Genomic DNA, 24,495 nt, shown 5'->3' with positions numbered 1-24,495 from the left:
GTGAAAGATAGCATTGGTGCCAACTCTTATGGACACCCACAGACTAATGTTTTGTAATTATGTGCATACAGGTTCCTCCAAGACTCATTTGACAAGACTTGGCAGTAGTGCAGACAGAAATACTAGCACAATGGGAACTTCTCTTTCTTACCAAGCAAACATGACATTTGGATAGATCACTGCAGAAGATACAAAATCTCTACATGTGACAGGTACAGTTTAACCCCTTAAGGACCAAACTTTTGGAATAAAAGGGAATCATGACATGTCACACGTCATGTGTCCTTAAAGGGTTAATAGCTCTTCATAGGAAAAAAAAAAAAAAAAAGTACGTAACAACCCTCCAAAACTTTAAGTAGGCTTTTATCGCTGCAAAATACATAATGTTACACACTCCATGGAGAACGGTTTTACCAGAATACAAAATAAAATGTTCATTAAAAATTTTTTTTTTTTAGATAAATTTGCTTACAGATAGTGTAGCAAGATTAACTAGAAACACGAAGTAGAGACGGACCAGACCTTAGTTTTGCTCTAAAGGGCACTAAACAGACTTTGGGGCTTTTAGAATCTTCTTCTGCTTTAGTTTTGGGGTTTGAGGAGCCTTTTTAACAGATTTGCTTAGTTTCACAGCAGACTTCCCAGCAATCTTTTTGGGTGTCTTTTTAAGGATGCTGGCTTTGGTCAGAGAGTTCTGCTCCTGTTCCTCTGTTTTGGCCAACTTTAAGGGAGTAGACTTTTTCTCAGTGTTGGTTTTTTCTGCAAGGTCCTCAATTTTCACATCACTAGCTTTGCGTTTCTTTACTACACTTTGTGGTGTTGACATGATTTGACTCTTCTCCACGGGTTCTGGTTTCTTCTCTTTAAGCGTTCTGGCAGGAGTTTTCCTGCCTTGTATTGGTGTTTGATTGCTTGCTACGGGTTCTTGTTTCTTTGCTTTCGCTTTTGGTGTTTTGCGGGCTTGTGTTATCAATTCATCGCTCTCCACATGGTCCTGGTTATTCTCTTTTGCTTTAGGCGTTTTGGCCGGCGTTTTCCTGGCTTGTGAGGGGGTTTGGATGCTTGCTGCAGGTTCCTGCTTATTCTCTTTTGCTTTAGGTGTTTTGGCTGGCGTTTTCCTGGCTTGTGAGGGGGTTTGGTTGCTTGCTGCAGGTTCCTGCTTATTCTCTTTTGCTTTAGGCGTTTTGGCCGGCGTTTTCCTGGCTTGTGAGGGGGTTTGGTTGCTTGCTACAGGTTCCTGGTTATTCTCTTTTGCTTTAGGTGTTTTGGCCGGCGTTTTCCTGACTTGTGATGGGGTTTGGTTGCTTGCTACAGGTTCCTGGTTATTCTCTTTTGCTTTAAGCTTCTTGGTAGTAGTTTTGCTAGCTTGTGTTATATCATTGCTCTCGGCAGCTTCCTGGCTTTCTTCCACTTCAGACTTATTAGGTGTTTTGCAGACTTTTGTTTTCTGGAAAATAGAAAAATAAAAAATCACCAGCGGAACGTAAAAATTGTGTGATTTTCCATCAGAGTATAAGGTAACTCTCCCCCTAATCACGAACAACATAATCTGCCATTTTGTAGTATTTAAAATGAAATGTATATATAGTCTTAGACTGAGCTACTCTAACCGCATCTGTTTTGTTGCACGATTTGTTCTGTTGCTGCATCATACTATTGCAAATTTCTATTAAATGGTATTAGCAACTATTTAACACACCTCAAGTTTAAATGCACTCACAAATGTGACTGGCCCACTCTGCACACCTAGTCACAAGCTTCCTTTTGAACAGGTATGTTAAAAAAACAAAAAAACCATCATGTTCTTGTATCTGAAACCACCAAAATAGGGCCTTGTTTAACAAGCTTTATAGCCTAAATTAGATTGTCCTTCTTAGACCACTCAAAATGCCAGACACTGCTTTTCCGCTCAGCAACGCATTTTAAATTAGAATTTGTGCCAATCCTTTTGCCTGTCCAAAACACAACACATGATGAGTTTGTTTCAACAAGCTGGAGAAATGACAGATCTGCTGAAATGCTATAACCCCAACCTGGCTAGGATTCTGGTCAGACAGAAGGCCACCCGGGCCACTGAATAAATCACCACGTCACAACAGGGCACAGATGCAAGAATGCCACACGGCCCCAGATGAACCTATGCATATCTCCAACTAGGAAACTCAATGAAGAAAAAAAAAAGCCAATTACCATCCTGTCCTTACTGAGGACAGCCAGACACTGGGGACATGTGTATTGAGGCACAAATCCATGCATAACAGAGGGGAGAAGCAAGTGGTTATAACTTGGGCCTTTTTTAGGGGGGGGCGTTTAACTTTACCTGACTGGTTAGTGAGAAGGAAGACAATCCAATAGCTGTAATGCCATGAAGGACATTTAGAAGATATATTAACTTTTCACATCCCTCAAAACACACAGGGTTAACAACTAAATTGAGAATTATTGGAAATTCATAGTAAATTTAAAAATCTAGGCCAAAATAACAGAGCTTCAAGCAAAAACAACTGAATTCCAGTTCAGCTATTTTTACTTTCAAATTTGAAATTCACATTTAAATGAAACAAATAATACTGACACCAAGTGCTGTGATTTGGAAATCACCTCCCTTGAAGTCACAGTCAATATATACAATTTGTGGAATACCATGACTCCTGGATTTAGAATTATTTCTACTCACAGCAAGTTCTTGGTTTTACTTTGATCCACATCTCAAATCATTTTTGTCATACCCTATAATATTCCCGTATTCTATAGTTTCTATGAAATATACAACACTTTGAAGCAGAGTAGTACACGAAAATATATTGAACAACATGTTAGATTTACCCTTCAGGCAGCTCCTTGGTATGGATTTGTCTTTTTTATTTCAATTCTTCTATATTTTAGCAGACCCACAATTTAGAGAATGATGAATAATTAGGAAGTCATTAATGGAACAAGCCATGCACACTATAGTGGTTATGGCGATTGGAGTGTTTATTTAATGCTACACAAAGATTGTGACAATTACCTTCTTTTTATTCTTCTTTCCAGTGGGCGACTGGATAGGAACCAGCATCGGAATCTCTTCATCGCTTGGTATTGGTTGGTCTGCAGAAGCATTTCCTGAATCAGATGTTATCCCATGGTCAGACGACACATTATCAATCTCCTTGTCCAGTGGCTTTTTCTTTTTTAGTTTATTTGAATTTTCTTGATTTACCTGAGTAAATACAAATTGTTTTTACCCACATACTTAATATAAATATACATTTAATAAGCGAGAGTCCGTTAAACTTTTGTGTATACATCATGCCTCTGAAGTTGCACTGCTCAATTCTCTGCCATTTAGGAGTTAAAATTGCTTTTGTTTGTTTATGCAGCCCTAGCCACACCTTACCAAACTGTGACTGACACAGCCTGCATGAAAACAAAATTGTAACTTAATTTAAACGTTTTTTTTTCCTGCTCTGTAAATTTAACTATAACAACATGCAGTAGACACATTCTAAATTAAAATAGCATTTGCAATAAATGAAACATTAGATGACTCTTTACAGGAAGTGTTTAGGAAGGCTGTGTATGTCACATGCAGGAAGGTGTGCCTAAAGCTGAATAAACAAAACAATTTAACTCCTAAAGCGCAGAGAATTGAGCAGTGAGACTTAAGGGGCATAATATATACACACCAAAACGGCTTTTTATTAAGCTAAAGTTAATTTGGTGACTCTAATGTCCCTTTAAGCATTTTCCAGAACAGACCCCAGTAACCATAAGAAATCTGTGGGGTTTATTCACTAAACAAGGAATTGTTGTGAACTTAACAGAATGTCATCCTCTTAAGGACAAGGCTTAACTTGTTTGGTTTTCATTTCATTTTTATTTGCCGTGGTTATTTTGGCCTTTAAAAGTATGTGTATCAATCAACCTAAACTGGTGCATAAAAAAAAAAAAAACTGGTGTAAAATACATAATAAATAGATGTGAAAATGTATATTCTTACATTACGACTGTCCGAAGAGTGCTCAAGTTCTTTCAGATTGCTGAAGGCAGAGGTGTACACTGGAAGTGCCACAGAGGACTGGGTTTTTAAATGTAATATTTTAACATTCTTCCATTTCTAAAACCAAAAATAAAGATTAAATCAAAACAGATGTAATAACCAATTGAATACCAGGTATTTGAACAACATGCTAAATGATTTTGGAATGCAGAACATGTAACAACAGTTTCTGGTCTCATAAATAAATACCTAACAACGCTGTTAAAAGTGGAGTCTATAACATACAAAAATGAGTTCTGAAGATGAAAAGAAAAGAGGGAAAAAAAAAAAGGAGGAAACCCTAAGACTCATTCTTGGTGCACAAATCTTTGGTAGTGGGTCAAATAAGTACTGTAACAGAGAGAGAGAGTCAAAATGGGCTTTTTCTTAATATGGTGGCAATACGTATGGGTTGTTCTTCCTAATTGGGACAAGCATCTGCAAGATAGGCAATTAAGAAAAGTCCCTCCTCTTGACCCTATAAAGGGCTTCCCCCGGCAACCCCACCTCAGTTCTTCCTTGTCCCAGCACAGGACGGATCAAGCATCTGTTTAAGGTGAGGCACACCGGTTGCTGTCTGGGGGAGGAAGGCTGATAGCTGCCTTGGCTGAGCGGCATGGCTCCGTAGCCCTTTTAACTTTGCACCGAGTATGTTCCGGCTTGGTGAGTATGGGTGGGCCGGGGGACACCATCATTATGTTGCCTGCGCACAGCGGTGGGACGCACGCCCGGGTGGTGTCGCGTTCCATCAAGGTTCCGGGCGCACTATTGCGCATGTGCGAACCTGAACTTCCGGGAAACTGCCGAGTGTGGGTCGCTGTGCTGTTCCCTCTGGTAGGAGGAACCTTGTCAGAAGGGTTCCCCGTGTCACCAACCCACCACACAGCTTTTCAAGGTAAGATTAGCTGATCTTTGCTTTGAACATCTGTTTTGATTAAAATTGCAAGTTATGGATGAAATTGTTTTGCAGAAAGTGGACTGTATGTGCAAACTGCACTGTTTGTACACCGTGGAATGCCTCTGCTATACAAGGCTTTTGCTTATTGTATCTGTGCTACTCCCTTTAATATGGTTCTGGGGTTTATAAATATGACCAAGGTGCTGCAATTTCTTCGGTAAAATTAACCCCTTCAGGACAGGCATCAGAAATATCCCCTTGAGGATCGATGGTCCTGAACCGTCATAGCAGTAATCGTTAATATTAATATAAAAATACACTTATTAAATTATGCAAGCAAATAGATTATAAAATATAAATAAGCAATACAATTAAAACATACAAGTTACAGTAATTTTATTCTAACTGTATTTTGATAAATATATATATAAAAAAACTAATATATCTACACACAAAATTATATACATCATTTCATAAATATACACGTAGACTTCAAATATATAAATGTATATTTAAAGTCTACATTCATATTTATGTAATATTTATACACAATTATGTAATTTTATGGATTACAATTTGAGGGACCTGCCTGACAACCAAGGCCGAAAGTCCAGAGAATTTAATTTGCTAGCACTGTATTAAAACCTTGTAACTTTTGCTGACACCCTAAAACCTGTACATGGGGGGTACTGTTTTACTCGGGAGACTTCGCTGAACACAAATATTAGTTTTTCAAAACAGTAAAACCTAGCACAGCGATGATATGGTCAGTGAAAGTGACTTTTTAATTTTTCCCACACACAAACGGCACTTCCACTGATATTGTTGTGATACGTTTTATTGTTTTTTGTATTCAGCGAAGTCTCCCGAGTAACACAGTACCCTCATATACAGATTTTATAGTGTTTTTGAAAGTTACAGGTCAAATTTTTTTATATTAACATTTGCCAGGTTGGTTATGTTGCCTTTGAGAGTGTATGGTAGCCAAGGAATGAGAATTACCCCCATGATGGCATACCATTTGCAAAAGAAGACAACCCAAGGTATTGCAAATGGGGTATGTCCAGTCTTTTTAAGTGGCCACTTAGTCACAAACACTGGCCAAAGTTAGTGTTCATAATTGTTTTTTCATTTTTAAACACACAAACAAATATAAATGCTAACTTTGGCCAGTGTGAGTAAGTGGCTACTAAAAAAGACAGGACATACCCCATATTGAATAGCCTGGGTTGTCTACTTTAAATCACACCTCACATGTACTTTTTTTGTGGGTGTTTTAAAACTCACTACAACATTTTGAATCTATTTAGCAGTTTTTTTTTTCCCCATTCGCTTTTGTAGGTAAGCAAAATATTTTTTAAGTAAAAGTCAAAAACCATGTTTTTTTTTTTACCCATTTAAAAAAAAAAAAAAAAAAAAAGTAAATTATATAACATCATACAAATAATGGTATATAAAGAAAACCCTTTAAACAAACAAAAAAAAACAATATATAATTTGTATGGGAACAGTAAATGAGAGAGTAGAAAATTACAGCTAAACACAAAAGTGTTAAAACAGCTCTGGTCCTTAACATACAACATGGACACAACAGACCGGTCCTGAAGGGGTTAAGCAGAGAATATGCGATCATTCCTAGCTTTGAATTCTTATAAAGAATAAAAGTGTATCAGTTGCCCTGCCCGAGATGTTCCGCAGACAGAAGAGAAGCGTCCTTCGATTACTTCCAATGTCTGGCGAATGTTTATCTACCTCTTCTTAAGACATGTCTAGTTAATCATACTGTGTGGAGTTTGTTCCCACCTGATGTACTGACAAGGTTCATTATGAATATAATCTGTCATGGGGCAGGATAAATCTGCTAAACTAATCTGTTCCCCCAGACCCCACGTCTTTCTTATATGCAGAAATGGGAACCCTGTAACGAGCCTTTCCTGCCCAGCGTTTAAAATGTTACCATCAAATGAGTAAATGTTACACCCCCAGGTACACTGGGAATCCATAAAATTCTGCAGCAGTAGTGGCTTTAATAACCCTGTCGTCAAGAAGGCTGAGACTTCTTGCAGACAATCATTCCAGAATGATGGTTTTCGGTATGGGTCTTTGCGGGCAGGTGCAACAAAAACGTATAACTTTGTTTACAATCATTAATGTCGGTTATTTAAGTCTCCCGATAAGCAGCTCGTCCGTTTCCTATTTTATTTGTGATTGTCACATACTTTATATGGATTTGACTAATACAATTTGACGGCCAAGATCATGGGTTGATCTGCTGTTTCCCTTATATCCTGATGGCTAAAGCTTGGACGGCAGATCAGCGTCCTCTTCGGTCCCCTGTTTACTCCTATTAGGGAGAAGGGGTATCTTTTATAACCTTTATCGAAAAAGGAAAAAATCTCTGCCTCAAGACAAGTAAAACTAGGCCCGACATGGGTAGGCGTTTCGGACGCCAGGAAGCTTGGAGGCGTGATCCTGCATTTTTATACGAAGTGTGGATAGCTCAGTGGGTTTAGACCTTGTTCAAACCTTGGGGGTTCACAGGTTGATTTCCCCTGCAGGGTTGACTTAGCCCTTCATCCCTTTGAGGTAGATGACTTGAGTACCATTCAATAGTCACTTAACATTCCTAGGATGCATTTGGGAACATATACATACATACATATTCTGAATGTCTCTTGCCTGGCTTTTAAGTAGAACCTACTTGCAATCCCTGGTTTCTTGATCTAGTTAAAGAGGGCACCGCTTCACCATTTCAAATCTGCCCAATGCATAATCTTCCGAACATCTGATACTATATTTACAGAAACAGTGTTCCTGTTGGATTCAAGGAGTTTGAAATATGATTCTGTGAACCACAAAGCTCTTTCGATTCTTCAGGAATCTCCTGGTTATCATTCCTTTAACCTCTTAAGGACCAAACTTCTTGAATAAAAGGGAATCATGACATGTCATGTGTCCTTAAGGGGTTAAACCGGTTATGGATTTAAATTACATTATGGCAAGAGCGTAAGCGAGCTTCAGGATATATCTTCAGTGGAATTTCTTATATTCCATCAGGGTGAAAGTTGTGTTGCATCCTAAAACTTCAAATCTTCCAGAGTTATCTTTTAGAGCAGTTAATCAGCTCATCCTTCTATAATTAGGCCACTTCCCCGCTGGAACTAGATAGCATATTCTAGAGTTAAAAAAAAGGGCATTTCAGATGTACCTATCAATATCAGCCTAATTCAGAAGATCAGATTACCTGTTAGCCCTTTATAGGGCAAAGGGGAGGGACTTTTCTTAATGACCTATCTTGCAGATGCTTGTTAGGAATTAGGAAGAACAACTCATATGTACTGCCACCATATTAAGAAAAAAAGAATTTATGGTGAGTCAAAATTTCTGTTATTTACTAAATCCTGAGAATTTAAACCCGAAAATACTCCAAGTCAGTTATGTAATCAGTTTGGTCATGTACCCCTCAAAACGATTAAACTTGAATGGATAAAGTAAAAAAATTCTCCAACTCAAAATATACAGCGCTATGTAAGCTTAAGATGTCTCATTTCAGTTAATAATTCACTCCAGATTGGTGGTTAGTGAAAAAAAAAAAACACGTCACCCCAACAAAACATTTTATGATTTCCAAACATCGAGTGTCTTACAGGTTACTGTATATGATATTGCTACATTACAGCATTCTAATGACAAACCAGGACACTTGTTACATATAAAAACCATACTAAACCGTACCAATGGTAGTTTTTCTGCTAGAACACCTGCAACAGCGACAGCGTTTTCCACTATTTCATTAATGTTCATCCCAGTGTGGCCAACACGAATCGAACTGAAAAGAAGGAGAGATTGATTTACTCACTGAGCCCAAGATTGCAAATATAAACGTTTATAACTTAAATAGCACTTACTAGCAGCAACCTTTGTTTGTTATTTGGAGTTGTGTTCCTTGTATAACACGGTTTAGTTTTGCCCCTAGGAGTTTTGCCTTCAGGTCCACAGATATAGGCTTCCTGTTAAAATACATTTTTCAAATTTAAAGAAAGTACAATATGCTGGTTTGCATCATTAGGACAGTTCAATTTCTCATTTTTTTTAAATCCTCTGTCATAATCAAAACAACGATTCATTCAGAATGTCACAACTGAAACCAATGGCTTAGATATGTTGCATAACAAAACATATCAGGATACCACTATGTAAAATCATGTCATGGTACACCATTTACAGCAAGGCTTGACAAATTGGTTTCGAATCTAGGGGGCTGCTAAAAAAGTTAGGAGTCTTTTTTTATTTTTTAAACGGACACTAGTGTCACCAGAAACACTATAGATTAATGAAGTTGTTCTGGTGCCTATAGCCTGTCCCTGTCGCCTTTTCAATGTAAACGCTGTAACCTACTAAGACCTCTAGTGAGTCACTCAGATGGCCACTAGAGAGTCCTGTGTCAGTGCTCTGCATGGAGGCGCGAATGTTACCCATAGAGAACATGCGTAATATCCCCCCAATGCTTTCCTATGGGAAAGCATTGGCTTTGCTGAGATCATTAAGATCTCCGCTATGGAGGCAGGACGAGCAACAGCAAAACCAGCACGGCGTAGGGAAAAAAGGTAAGTAAAAACACTAATCATGTGTACCTAAACAGAGACACACACACTGATACACACTTTTTCTAACACTCACAAATGTATATTTTTAATTCTAATCCACCCAGCCTCCCTACCTTTGGGAGAGCGTAGTGGACTTTCCCTGGGGTCCAGTGGGGCTACTATTCCTGTGTGCGAGGAAGCAGTGATTTTCCTGCAGCTCCTCTCAGCTCCCTTGCACGGTCTGCAGTGATGCCGGGGCCAGAATGGTGTCATTCTGGCTCCCGGCATCATTACACAGCGCGAGGAAACAGAGGAGCTACAGGAAGATCACTGCTCCCTTGCACGCTGCCCCTGCCTGCCACCTCCACGACCCCTGAGCCGGCCGCCCCCATTCTTCCCAGGGCGGCCGGCTACATGCTCCCTGAGCCAGCAGGCACTTTTGGTTAAAGGCTGACAAATCCCAGGCGCCAGGGCAAAATTTCTAGTCGCCATGGCGACCTGGTGCCCGGGATTTGTCGAGCCCTGATTTACAGTAATAGAATTGGTGAGGCTTCTGCTGCCTGAAGCACCATTATGACGTTATCACTTAATTGCCGATATAAGTGCAACTTCCTATCCCTTATTTTAGTAGATCTGAATAAATTGCACATGGAAGGTTATTGTTGAGGGAAGAACTCCGTAAGTATCAGCAGAATGACAGTGCACTGGGATTAGTGACATTAATTGGCAGTGCAGAGTAGTGTACCAGTATCCGATTTGTTTATGGATTCTTACATGACGAGTTAAGCTACACGAGTACTTCTAATGCATATCAGTAATGCTTAATGAATGTCAGTTATCGTGTCTAGTCATTTCCATCATAATAGAGACTTATTCTTTAACTTTTTTTTATTTTATTTATTATTATATTTTCCCAGTATATTCTGACCAGCTTTCACCCCACTCATAGAATAAGAGTCCAATAGCGGTATGGTATGTGTTGGTCAAAGAGCTTACAATAGCACCAAACAAAAAGTAAATATTCTAGCATTTGCCTAATCGGAAAGGTTTTAACATTACTCAAGCAGTTACTGATACATGCTTATTAGATTAACAATTTGTGCCATTATTCCCACGTTAAAGGGTCATTCCAGGCACAATGCCCACTTATGTGATTTGAAGTGGTCATGGTGCCTGGCGTCTGTACATGCAGTGTTCTCCTAGTGCCCACCAGGGACCCAGGTAAGTGGGTAAACTGTTGTAAAATGGGGGAACTGTGCCAGGGTGCCTACCATAATCATTACAGAGGGCAGTAGTATTTATGATGGATGGAGTAACATTTTAATATAAGAGGACGTCAATACTACACATCCACGTACCGCTTTTCCTTGTAGAAATGCTTCCCCAGTAGAGAAGGCAGAAAACGGCGGATTCTATCATCTGAAAGGAACATGTCAAAATTGCCCAGAAGACGCCGCTTTGCCTCAAATGGTTTGTATTCCTTTTTAAGCTTTTGAAGGGGAATAACCTGAAAAATAAGTCAGAGTATTTCTTAAAGGAATTTTAATCAGCTGATAAAAACAGTCAGGAACAGTTACCTTCACACCACCAATGATTTACTCGATATTGTAATTTTCCTGAAAAGCACTAATTTCCCATAACAGCAAATTTGTATTCTTAAACTGGACCCATCACAAAGGTGAGTTCTTCATTTTATAATACAGCAGTGGATGTCATGATCTGTGTTGATATTAAAGGAACACTATAGTGTCAGGAATACAAACCGTGTCTCCTAACCCCGTTAATAAATAATAAAAAGGATGAAACCTCACCTTTATTCCAGCGCCGAGCAGGTTGGCCACGGCTGGCTGTGCCTCCTTGGCTGAGAACATCAAAATGCATGATCTCAGGCAATCCAATGCTTTCCCATGGAAAAGCATTGAGAGGCCATTGCACATACGCAGCAAAATGCAGCACTGTGCCAACCAGCATCTCCTCAATGCATCTCTAGGAGGAACATTCAGCGCCTCCATGCAGAGCATGCAGACGCTGAACGTATTGCAGCATTGACCCAGGAAGTACCTCTAGTGGCCGTCTGAGTGGCAGCCATTAGAGGCGTTACTAGGCAGTAAGGTGAACACTGCATTTTCTCTGTAAAGCCAGAGTTAACATTAAAAGGCCTGCAAAGACATACTATACACACCAGAACCACTACATTAAGCTGTAGTTGTTCTGGTGATTATAGTATCCCTTTAACTGTTGAAAAGAAAAATGTTATATAAACCACACATCCTACTTTTGACTATGACCCTCTTTATTTACCTCTGTTATGTGTTTGATCCCATGTTGACTGAGTAGCTTTTTGTAGAATTTTTCTGTCTGATCAGAAGACATGCTTGGTTCATCTCTAGTAAAGAGACAAACCTCAACTTCCTCAGGTCGAATCCCATGGGGTAATCCACTGTAATTAGATATTTGCACATTTTAACTCATTAAAACCACTTACACAATATCAAAATCCACAATAAAGTGAAAAATAGAACAAATTTTACTTTTAAAACAGAAAAAAAAACAAAAAAGCAAATAAAAAAAAATGACAGAGGGTTTTGAGAGCAAACTGGTGAAAATTAGACTCAAACCAGCACTAATGTTATATTAAAAAAAGAAAAAAAAAAAAAGAAAAAAAAAAAAAAGATTTCTAACATCCTTAGACTTATTTATTAAAGTGAGAATTAAAGCCGAAATGGAAAAAGTCAACTATGCTTTCAGTTCGTAAATAACCCTGAGAGTTTTAGCTTTCAGATTGTCCACATCGCCCCTCTCCGCCTTACAACTTACCTTTAGTTACGGCTAGATAAGCCTACACAGAGCAGTTTGCCCCACCTTTGGTGAAGTCATCTGTGACTACTTTCATCCAACCTAATGCTTCTCAGAGACATTCATAGATACTGCCACAAAATGCCAGTTAAATGTTGCAGCTATGGCAGTAGCACTAGACGCTTTGTCTCAGAACCTGTGTATAGCTATTCCTGTGGCAGTGGGCTGTAATGGTTATTGAGCTTAAAGGGACACAATGGGCAATATAACAACGTCATAGTAATGACGTAGTTATGGCGCAATGAAGACCCAGACGCCATTTTATCTGAAGGGTAAAACCATTATGTCTAAAAAGCTGGTGCTTTTAACTTTTATTAATCGGGAGCATGGGACTTAATTCTTCTACAAGCTGGTAATCAATTATGGGGTATAAATGCTACAAGTGAGGTTTATGGACTTTCATTTAGCAAACCAAAAGAAAAATAAAATTAAAAAAATGCTTTAGCAAACCATGATTTTTATGATTCATTGAATACTTGAACACTTTAAGAATAGTAAAAAAACAAACAAAAAAAAAAACGAAAACATGAAGCAGTATTTTAAAAAAAATACTCACATTTTGATGGTTTGTTCGCGCTTGGGTATTCTCCATACTGTTATCATTAACGAAATGCGGTCATATTCATTAAGAAGCAATGAGTTTCCACTCTTTTTAGTTTTCTGGTACGCAAGAAGGGCCTGAACGGCTTTTTTGATCTACAAAGGAAATTGACACCTTAAAGAATCAGTCTAAGCACGAAAGCCACTGCAGTGTGTTAAAGAGTATATGTTGCCAGGAGTATGCTTGTGTTGCCCACCCAGGTAACAGTGAAGCGGCTATTTAACAGTTCGACACTTACCCAGGTCACCCAGATCCCTCAAAGTGTATCCCTCACTTCTGATAAAACAATTGCATTAGTTCCTACCAACTAAAATTCCACCCATGTCCAGCCCTCGCTCAATTAATTCTGTCCAAAAATGGTCAAAACTGCTATATCTACACTTAACCCTTTGCACACATACCACCCTATGTCCCTATTTAGGAGGGACAGTCCCCTATTTTGCTGCAATTAATTTGTTTAGAAATTAGTCTTTTTAAATAAGATACATTGTTCTTTTTCTAAATTACATTTCAGTTGCATAAATTTATATTAGTATGTCTCTTAAAATGTCTCAGGAAAGACTCACACCCGGCTACTCCCCAACTTGACCTAAATTTAAGTGTCACTTTGTGTCCTTTTAAAATGTTGGGAGGTATGCTTATGAACACGGCTTTTGGAGGAGTCTGGTTTCCCCATGTATGCATAAATGAAGTTCTGAAACAGTCACTATATACTCACATTAGCAAATTAAGCCAAGCATAGAGTAGCAGTGCAGAGGCGATGAGAAGAACCAATTTATTTTAAAAAGTCACAGCGAATTTAAAGTTTTGTCCAGAACAGTTAAAGTGAAAATTTAGCTGTTTCAAAAAACACTTGAAATTCACAATAGACAGGATTATTAAACACTGAATTGAGGCAAATTATAAACTGTGACTATAGTGTAGTTTGATTTTTCTCTCTCGCTCCAAAACTAGCTACATTAGCCTACATTTCTGCCACTAGAATGCAATTTTGCAACTATTCAGCATTAACGAATAACCCGGTCACAGCGTAAGTAAATAGCAGCTTTAATTTTTTTTATTTATTTTTAATTATCTTCTTGTTTATTTTGCAACATACTGACAACATGCAGGCAAGAGGTTTTCAAAATAGTGAAATGGACAAATCACAAAAAAAAACCCCAAAAAACTATTGTAGTGACATCAGAAGAAGTAATTTGGTTTTTATATATGATTACTGAAAAAGAAGAGAATCTCAATCCATTTTGCTGGCAGTCAATTGAGCTATTGGCACACACGCGGCATGGGGTGCTGAGGCTGTCCATACAGTGAATGGGGTATGTTTCTCAACTTTATTAGAGCCCCTGGCCCCCAATAGTGGGGGTACCCCTTTAACACCCCCTACCCCAGCCTTATAAGCAGTAAGAGGGGCTCACCTGAGCACTGTCCAAGCCGACTGCCCCGGACTCGGCCATGTTACCAGAAACACGTGTAGCAGGCACGGTGCACAAGGAAGGAGCACAGAACAAGCAAAACTTTATTCATACTGACACGGGACAGCTAGGGGTACGTCGCGCCGGAAGTGACGTTTCCGTGTACCTTGTGACACGTGGGAGAGGTCGGCATGAAAATCATTGCTGGTCGCCAGTGAGATGGGGTTGTTTTTTTTAAAGGAAGTGTCACATTCAAGGCCAAAGTAGCCGATCTGGAAACATTCTCCAAATCAGCTCTGCATTCAATTCGGCTACTCTGGCCTTTATTGGAAATTCTCACTAAAGTGATTTATTCTACAAACATAACAACCGAATGAGAGATTTATACAGCAAGGTTAAACTAGCTGATCTGGGAAAATATATAGTGTGCAGCTCAGCTATGGTCACAGCTTGGTATTGTAACCTCAATCTTGACAATCAAGTTTCAATGTGCTGTTTAGTGGACAAACTCTAAATTTCTTAGTTTTTTTCACTAAAGTGAGAATTCAAAGTGAATTTCAGATTTAAGGTTAAAGTAGCTAAATTGGAATAATTGCTGAATTAGAGAATTTGCAGGGTTAGGCTACACTAAGCTCCCTCGCTGGCCGCGTAAATGCTAGCAGAGTAGGCACCTCCAATATGGGGAAAGCAGGTGCCCACTCTGCTATAACACCAGCATGTACTCAGCATCACTCAAGGACTCAAATGCAGAAAGAAAAGTCCTGCGCTCACTCCCATCACTGGGCGGCTGCAATGACTACAGTACACATCAGCCCCAATATATAGTAAAAACCAAAGAAAAACAAGTTACCTGCGCTCTCTCCTTAATCCCTATGTATTTTTAAACAAATGGAGGTTTTTTAGTTACCTCCAATGGCCATGAGAGGATGAGCCCACCTGCCAACGTCAAGGCAGACCCCCCTGCCTTGACATTGGCAGGTGGGCTCATCCTCTCATGGCCATTGGAGGTAACTAAAAAACCTCCATTTGTTTAAAAATACATAGGGATTAAGGAAAGAGCGCAGGTAACTTGTTTTTCTTTGGTTATCACACAAGGACTGTTGAGGAATTCATGGCGCATTAACCGACAAATACAGAAAATATTCCCCTGAGGAAGTCTGTTCTGTACAGACTATACACGTATGGCTCTTTACTTTACTGTGTTTATTTTATTTTCATTCTTTTCAGAGTGGGGCCAGCTGACATGTTCTTACATTAGTATTGACACATAGGCATGAGTTGTCCGTGACTCAAGTTTGTGACAGCCCTGCTGTCAGATCACTTTTTATCATTATGAAGATAATTCCATACCAAATACTTCATATTGCCAGTTTATACCTTCTACATTCTATTAAGCTACTGTAGAACTACATTTGGTTTGAAAGCCAATGCACCCACGAGAATTAGCCAATTTTACCCATTATTTTAAACCTGGGAAGGGATATTGTGCTTACCAAACTTCTGTAAATATTATCAAACATCCAATCTGCTTCAAGATGTTCTTTTTCACACAGGTCCTGAACAAATAGCCTGGCTAATTAAGAATATTTACAGTCCTTTCTTTAGAACAGAGGACCTTTTGTGTACCCCTTAATATTTCAGACCTAATCATTGTGATGGATTGCATGAAATATGTCATGTAAGTTAAGTTACAATTACCTATGTAGTCCACGACCTTGGGATTGCTAAAGGTTGCCTACTATTGACTTATGGTTTGATCTTCCTAGAAAATTATTCAGTGCAGTTTTTTTTATAGGGTGCTGTAGTGCCAGGAAACAACTTTGTTTTCCTGGAACTAGTTTCCCTTTAAGGGAGGTATTTTATTGACAAGTGCAAAAACAGAGGAGGGAGGCAAATGGAACTAAATTGCATGGATCTCGACTTTTGAAGAAAAATACAATGTATGATGAAACCGCAGAACTCTTAAATTACTTGTGGATTTAAAATCAAACCGAATATCGAGTGTTAATGTTCTTATTGGATATGACTATAAAGCGCATATGGCAGTACCGAAAACAGAAAAATTTCCATTCTTGTGGACTTGGGAATCGGGATAGCTAAAGGTAGTTTAGTGGTAGTAGTGGTAGTCTAGTCCAAATTATAGAAAAATATACACAGCCATCATTCATAAAAATGTCCAAAGTCTGTCAATAAATTAATGGCAGCTGTGGTAAGGCTCCAACTAGCTTATTCAACGATTCCACTTTTCAGATCCGATAGAAAGAAATTAAAATGCAGCGGAGTATTGAATTACGGATCTATAGTTCAGAGGGAGCCAGCCAACATTTTGGATATAACTGCCCTTTAGATGGGTAGAATTGATTCGACATGCAAAGAGTTTAGGATCTCTCTATACTGGTACAAGTTGGGGTAAAATTATTAACTTATTGGGGACCCACTGAATGGCAAGCTATTAGTTATTGTCCTTTCAGCTTTGTTTTTGTTTACTTGGAATGTTTATTGCACAATCAATATGGTATTTATTTAAAGGACCACTGTAGGCACCCAGACCACTTCAGCTCAATGAAGTGGTCTGGGTGCCAGGTCCCCTCTAGTTTTAACCCTGCAGCTGTAAACAAAGCAGTTTCAGAGAAACTGCTATGTTTACACTGAGGGTTAATCCAGCTTCTAGTGTGTGTCTCACTGACAGCCACTAGAGGCTGCTTCCGCGATTCTCACTGTAAAAATCAGTGAGAAGACGCTGACATCCATAAGAAAGCATTGAGTAATGCTTTCCTATGGGCGGTTTGAATGCGCGCATTCGTTGTTGACGTCGGCAGGAGGAGGAGAGTTCCCCAGCACCGAGGGAGCCAGACGCTGGAGAAAGGTAAGTGGCTGAAAGGGTTTTAACCGAGCCGAGCGGGAGAGGGGCCATGAGGTGTGGGGGACACACCTAAGGACTACATAGTGCCAGGAAAACAAGTTTGTTTTCCTGGCACTATAGTGGTCCTTTAATGACTCATTCCTTCCACTAATACAAAGTACTCAGGCTTCACCCAAATTATCCTCATAGCTGACAGGAAGCCATTCTTCTGTATTTTATCCACCAAGAACACTGTCACATACCTAAAACCTTTGCAATCTTGGCTTCTATATTTTAAAAGGACCACTCCACATTTTAAATGATTCTTTTTATTTAAAGCAAAATCCCTATTTCGTAGACATACCACCAATGAATACATACATGCGTTCAGTCTCTTCACGAGGAAGTTACCTATAATAGGTGTTTGATTGAGTTTCCTGTATAAATGTAATTACTGGCCTAGCTGCCTGTGGTCACTTATTTCTTCTTTATAGAAATTCACATTGTTTGTCATGTAATGATGAATCATGAAGGGTGTGGGGTGTGGATAAATTACCTTTATTGCAATTGTTCGTGTTTCATAGTTTTACATATATACAGGGAAATGTGCTACACCAACAAATTTAGGATTGATAATGGTATGATTTGCCAATACTGATATCTGTTAGGATGCGCATACACTCTTAAATAAAATAAGAATATTTTACAAAAAAAACTTGATTATCAGAGGGGTACGCACTGCATGGAACAATTAAAAACGTAATTGTGGGAATTTTGCAATTTGACAGTATCTGATTATGATGTGAATGTTCTTACTATTGGGTCCCCATAAAAATACTGAACTACCCAATACATTAAAGGGGCACTCAAAGCACCATAGCAAGTACAGAACACTTACCCCTTGTAAGGATTAAAATTGTTTAGAACAGTTTGATTTCTAACCCAGCCATCTCTCTGCATCCAGGAAATCTAGAAGCTCCTGAGCCATGCCCTGCAGTGATGGCATAGACCAGTGGCTGAGAGCATTGGTGGAATGCTCTTAACCAATGAGCTAAGCTGGGCTTAGTTCAGAAAGAGACCTGCTGGCTCTCTGAACACTGTAGTTGAGGAGCGGAGCAGCACCAGGTGTGCCTCAGGCAAGAAGTTAAAACATTCTAAAATGGTGTGAGCATTTACATTTGATTGGGGGAGGGGGTGGTCCTGGTACCATTAGAGCTTGCTGTGTTGGTTATGATGCTTGCAGTCAACAGAACAACTATAGCTTAATGTTGATCTTTCCCTACAAACATGTTCACATAAACACTGCCTTTTTATTTTTTTTTAAAGAGAAAAGGCAGTGTTTACAGTGCCCCCTTGGAATACCTCCAGTGGCCACTCTTTAGATGACCACTGGAGGTGCTTCATGGGGTCGTTCAGCATCTCTACACTCTGCAAGGAAACGCTGAAATATCCTCATAGAAATACATGGATTGCATCAGTTCCCCGTATGGGCATTTTTAATGAGCGCGGCTCTTGCCGCGCATGCGCATTCGGGGCTGGCATCAGCAGAGGGAGGAGAGTTGCTCGGCGCTGGAGAAAGGTAAGTGGCTGAAGGGGGGCCATGAGGGTGGGGGCGACCTAATGACCCTATAGTGCCAGGAAAACTAGTTTGTTTTCCTGGCAGTATAGTGCTCCTTTAATTTAACAAAATCTTTGGGGTCATTTCACAAACTCTGCACATTCATTTTTATTCCACATCATCACCGTTGGCCTCAAGTAAGGTATCTTGTGATATTTATTTATAAAATATTTTACCAGGATGGATACATTGAGATTTCTCTTGTTTTCCAGTATGTCCTGGGTCTTTGTCCACAAAACATTACATTGTTACAATATTACAAAAATACAATAAACAAACTATCTATCTATATATATACACACACATATATATGTATAAATTTAATACATAACAGGTAATAAATATATTCAAGCATAACAGGTGCATTATGTGCTGAGGTATATTGCCATAGATCTCTTAAAAGATTTTAGATTGAATGAAGATTTGACTGTGTCCCTGAGTTTATTCCATAATTGCGCTGCTCTGTAGAAAAAAAGAGGCACTTTTTTTTTTTTTGTATTGCGGTATGCTAAATATCGTGCTAGTACTGGATCTGAGGTAATAGGAAGTCAGAACAGCTGGGGAGAGCATTCCACTCAGGTAGGGTGGGAGTTTCCCAAAAATGCTCATATGCACAAGGCTGGAAAGATGAAGTGTGTCGGGATTCCAACGACAGCCAGTTTAGCTCTTTTAACATGTCACAGTGGTGGGTAAAGTAATTACATTCTAGTACAAAGCGGCAGACCGAATTATATAACGTATTAAGTTTATTAAGGTGGGTTTGCGGTGCGGATGCATACAGTACATCCCCATAATCAATTAGCATTTGTTGCACGGTTTCCTTACTGTAGGGTGTAGGCAGGATTTGTTTCTGTACTGGGCACCTAGTTTTGGGTACATTTTTTAAGAGATTTTTTTTCAATGTGAAGGCCAAAAGATAGATTGGGGTCTAGCAACATACCTAGATATTTAAAAGAGCAGACGGCTGTCAGTGTGCTATTTGAATTTGTTATGATACACAATTGTTGATTTTGTTGTTTATTTAATTTAGGTACAGTTCCAAAGATCATTGTAACGGTTTTGTCAGTGTTTAGGAAGAGTTTGTTATCCGCTATTCACTTTTCTACCTCTGTGAATTGGTTTTGGAGCACATCCTCAAGCTGTGGTAGCTTGGGTTTACTAGCGTAGATTACAGTGTCGTCTGCATACATGTGTATAGTTGAGGATTTGCAGACATTAGGCAGATCATTTATAAATAATGTGAATAGCCGGGGGCCAAGTATGGAGCCTTGGGGAACACCACACGTGACTGCAAGAGGGAGGGAAGAGCTACGAGAAATGGCCACATATTGCAATCGGTCTTAAACATACAATCACCAATGCCTGAGTTCTTGCAAAAGAATGCCATGGTCTGCTATGTCAAAAGCCTTGGAAAATAGCTCCAGTTAAGTCTCCTTGTTCCATGCCAATTTGGATGTCATTGCAAACTTTTAAGAGGGCTGTCGAAGTTGAGTGATTTGGACGAAAGCCTGATTGATCAGGGGTCAGATAATTTGATCGTTGATAATATTCACATAGCTGCGCATGGACAAATTTTTCCAAGATTTTTGACAATACAGGGAGCAATGATATCAGGTGATAGTTAGAAACCAAAGTATTGTCACCACTATTACGGATAGGTACAACTTTTGCAGTCTTCCAAAGTTTGGGAATGTATCCTGTGCTTTAACAACATTGCTGGGATTTGATCTGGTCCACACTGGTTTTTCATTTTTAAATTATTAAGGTGTTTATTAACGACACCAACAGGTACAGGTCTAAAATGGAATTTCTCTAAATGAGTATTTTGAAGATCTGGCAGGGCCTGATCTTTATTTGTGGTCTGAAAATGAGTGTCATTCATTATCTTAGCAACCAAGGTAGTAGCACACCCAACAAAATAATTATAAAGGCATTCGCTACATCTAGGGGGTGTTGTAGTGTTTGGTTGTCCACTTTGACCGTAGAGGGTTGGGAGTGGATTGTGGGGGTTTGTATGCTATTTATGACTTTCCAGAAGTTTCTTGGATTTGATAGGTTGTTCAAATTTTCACTGAAATATTGGGCCTTTGACATCTTTGTTTGTTATTGTGCATCTATTTTGCCAATGTCTGTAAGTACAGTGATAGTTCGTGGAGCCAGTATGCTTGAACTTTGACCACAGTGAATCTCTAAACTGGTACATTTGAATGAGGTCAGCTGTAACCCAGGGCAGGTGTGTCCCTTTTAGTCGCACTTTACCCAGAGGGGCATGCAAATTCCAAACACGCAAGAGCTCAGACTGAAAAAAATGCAATTGCAGAGTCTAGATCTGGTTTGATATACAAAACAGGAAAATAAAAAGGTATCTAGCAAGCGTGTCATTGGATGGGACAGTAGCTAATGCATATTTGTTAAATAAAACAATAAAATTACTGTGAAATCATTCTAGCTAGAAATATTTTATACACATTTTGAATCTTCACCATGTTTATTTGAATACATTGCTGTAAATAAGCATTTCAATCAACCCACTCTTCTGGGTCACATACATCTGTTTAAACATGCCACACAATAAATCCCATTCAATTATTTGGACTGTTTTGTTACAAGAAGGAATAAAACAAAAAAACTAGTTTCTTCCTAGAAGTTGAGGAATGCCTTATTATATAAGGGCAAACAGACAAGCAGATTCATCATGCATCACTCCACAGGCAAGAATGACCGATTATTTCCAAGTCCACAGATTCTTCCTCATACTATTGCTCTCACATCTTTTCTGCTAAAATAAGTGAAATTCACGTGTGGTACTTGCTTGATACAAGTATTAAAAGGAACACTCAGTAATATAGCCACTACCTCAACTTAGTTTTTGTAGTGTCAGAAAGGGCCTGGCACTATTCAGGTGTAATTCTTAAGCAGGTGGCAACTTACCTGGGTCCCTCCCGCTGGATACTGCCGACTCGCGGAGGCACGAATTGGGAGAACCCACGGAGCAAGATTAACTCATTCCTACAGGGTGCAGGCCTCCCATTCACGGGCATATGACAGGACTGCCACGTATATTCTTTTACTTTATTTTGTGTTGTCTAGTTAACTGTACGACATGTTGACTCTTCTCTGCTATAATACATTGTGTTTTACATGGCCTCCTATAAAGAATCTACCATGGCTGTATCTTGAACTCCCATTCAGTTCCCTGTTACAACTTATGTATTTCTCTCAGTTAACTCAATACTTGGCTGTGCTCTTGCTGACCTCTTTATTCCATTAAAAACATAAATAGTGCAGTCTTGATGACAAGGTTTTCAACTCTATATACTCATGTGCGAGGTCTACATATTCTTGTTTGTACTACCTTGCAATACAAAATTAAACTAACTTACCTGCGTCCCCAGGGAACCTCAGACCACAAACTATTCTCTCCTGCAGGAGAAGCCTAAAGGGTCCCTAGAGCCAAAGCGGATACAGGACACTCTGTAAAGAAGCACATCTTGCATGGCCCTGCTTAGCTTAGCACAGCTAACGCGATTCCTGTACAAGGAGGACCCAGAGTAGGATATGTGGCTGCTGGTGCCCAGGAGATCCAGGTAAGTTGTCAAAGCATTCCAAAATGGTTTGATAAATCACACTAGGTAACTCCTGGCAACATAACATCTATAGTGGCTGTCATGGTAATCATGATATACTTTAAGGATTGTAGACGTAGTTAAGCAATTTACTTTATTCCGACTATATTTACACATCAATCACACGAGTTGTTCAATAACATTTTGGGGGGGGAGGGGGAAACAAAAAACCTGTAAGTTGAGCTTACATTTCACTATTCAGTTTAACACTTCAACCTATTGTTCAGTAAATAAACTAGTGAATGCTTATTGGTTTTAATAAACGTATGTCTACCCCATATATGCAAAAATGAATTGCTAATATAGGCTACATTTTATTTGCTATGAAACAGTGTAATACATAAATGGGGGGCAAGGCACATTAACATTTTTTTTTCTTCAACATCATTCTGGCTTACTTTTTTTCTGAGACCATCCCAACGAATGATCTTGGGCCAATCAAATGCATCTAATAGAGAAACACTTGCGTTATATTGCACATGCACAGCAAACGCCAGTCAGTGTGATGCACTGAATCCAATGATCCTCTATGAGTTCCATTAATTATTTCAGTTCTTGAAATGATTCACTCTTAGAGAGACTGCAAAGACAGATGAAAACCACTACGTAAAGACGTTTTATGTATTAGAGGGACTCTTTAACATTTAAATCATACCTACACATCTATACCTACCTCACCTTTCCGGTTACTTGGAATCTTTCCACATATCACTCATTATAAGGTTTTATTCATATCCTTGTTTACAATAACTAGTAATATTTTCTCTCTACTGTTCACCATGTGCTTTATTGTAATTCTGTTTTCTATAGGTCAATAAAACCATGTATCAAAAATACTAAACTATGTGTATTTCTGTCTTTGCAACATTCCTTTCCTTTGTTGTAGTAGTTGACACCATGTATGGCAAATGCATCAAGCTTCCGCTTACCCTGCACTCTGAGCCCCAGACTGTCCATACACACAGCCAATGCTCATCTCACTCTGTTGGAAATAATTCCAAAATGATTTATCTACAATTCCATTAGACTTTAATGGTGACATTGGTTATTAAAATCACTTAGAAAGGTTTACAACTGTATTGAATCCTTTGGAAAGCATATTAAAATCAAGGCCAAAGTTGTACAAAACTGACATGGATAAATAAAGAATTTGCTAGGTCAAAGTTGGGGTGGGAGTTATAGAAAAAAAAAAAAAGTGAATGCAATGCACACTGTGCACCACTATCTTCAATCAAGCCAGGTTGTATTGGACCTTATAATAACCCTTTAAATATTTATTACCATAACTCAGAGTACTTTAACATATAGCCATGGGCAATGCAGTGAATTTGGGGGGGGCATTGCTTTACCTTAGGCTGGAGGCAAGCAAGAGAACCAGAAGAGGGTTTCCCTGAGACGACATGCGGAGCACATTGACACAGGATGAACTGACGAGGAGAAAAGTGCAGTTTTAAATCTGATTTTAAAGAAATCTAGACTTTTGCTAGCAGTGTACAGATACAATTTAATTCTTTCATTTCAGATTAAGTTGTATTTACCCTTTAAGTAACACAAAACACCACTAACTACATGGCAGTTGTATGCAAGAAGTCTTTGGTGCAAATACCATGCTTTTTTGTTACTTGAAGTCAAGTTTCTTCTGTCACTGCTCTGAAGGGTAAAATGAAGTAAGCAGCAGATTCAGGGTTTCACCTTAATCACATGGTCTCATGGGACATACAGTACCATGCATGACAGTGAGGGGAGTCTTGAAGGTGTGTTGCTGGAGCATGTAAAAGACAGCAGGCTCACTCACAGACTATAGGGGAGAGACCTTTTAATTTCCCTTGGTAACAATCTCAGGGCCAGGTCATTTGTCACCACTGCAACAAAGGGCTTGTTAACCATGACTTATAAATTGCAGGAATTTTTTTTTTAAAATTAAATAAAAGTTAGTCCAGCAGACTTGTCAATCAAGCAATTGGAACTAACAATTTAGGGCCAGCCCAATAGCAATCCTGAGGTCTCCACTACTTGGACTAAAGGCAACTATGCC

The 24,495-nt window shown here is 39.1% G+C and overlaps 1 protein-coding gene across 1 annotated transcript; it reads right to left on the bottom strand.

Moving 5' to 3' along the window:
• Positions 1-348: 348 nt before the first annotated feature.
• On the bottom strand, positions 349-14,480 carry RSL1D1 (ribosomal L1 domain containing 1). Its single transcript, XM_063430306.1, has 9 exons — positions 14,378-14,480; positions 12,918-13,057; positions 11,807-11,945; positions 10,864-11,012; positions 8,828-8,929; positions 8,655-8,748; positions 3,983-4,099; positions 3,011-3,202; positions 349-1,447 (listed from the first exon to the last, which is right to left on the bottom strand). The coding sequence occupies exons 1-9, from the start codon at positions 14,414-14,416 to the stop codon at positions 545-547; spliced, it is 1,875 nt and encodes a 624-aa protein (XP_063286376.1). The 5' UTR covers positions 14,417-14,480; the 3' UTR covers positions 349-544.
• Positions 14,481-24,495: the final 10,015 nt, after the last annotated feature.

The sequence above is a fragment of the Pelobates fuscus genome, chromosome 8, assembly GCF_036172605.1.
Source record: "Pelobates fuscus isolate aPelFus1 chromosome 8, aPelFus1.pri, whole genome shotgun sequence".
NCBI classification, from domain to species: Eukaryota; Metazoa; Chordata; class Amphibia; order Anura; family Pelobatidae; genus Pelobates; species Pelobates fuscus.
The sequence above is the reverse complement of the archived record's forward strand: the minus strand, read 5'-3'. Positions and strand labels throughout refer to the sequence as shown.

Coding starts and splice junctions, on each gene's coding strand:
- RSL1D1 (XM_063430306.1), bottom strand. CDS start 14,416: ATGGCCGAGTCCGGGGCAGTCGGCTTGGACAGTGCTCAG. Junction 3,203..3,982: donor ACTCTTCGGACAGTCGTAAT/GTAAGAATATAC, acceptor GTATTTACTCAG/GTAAATCAAGAAAATTCAAA. Junction 1,448..3,010: donor GAAAGAAGAATAAAAAGAAG/GTAATTGTCACA, acceptor TCTATTTTCCAG/AAAACAAAAGTCTGCAAAAC.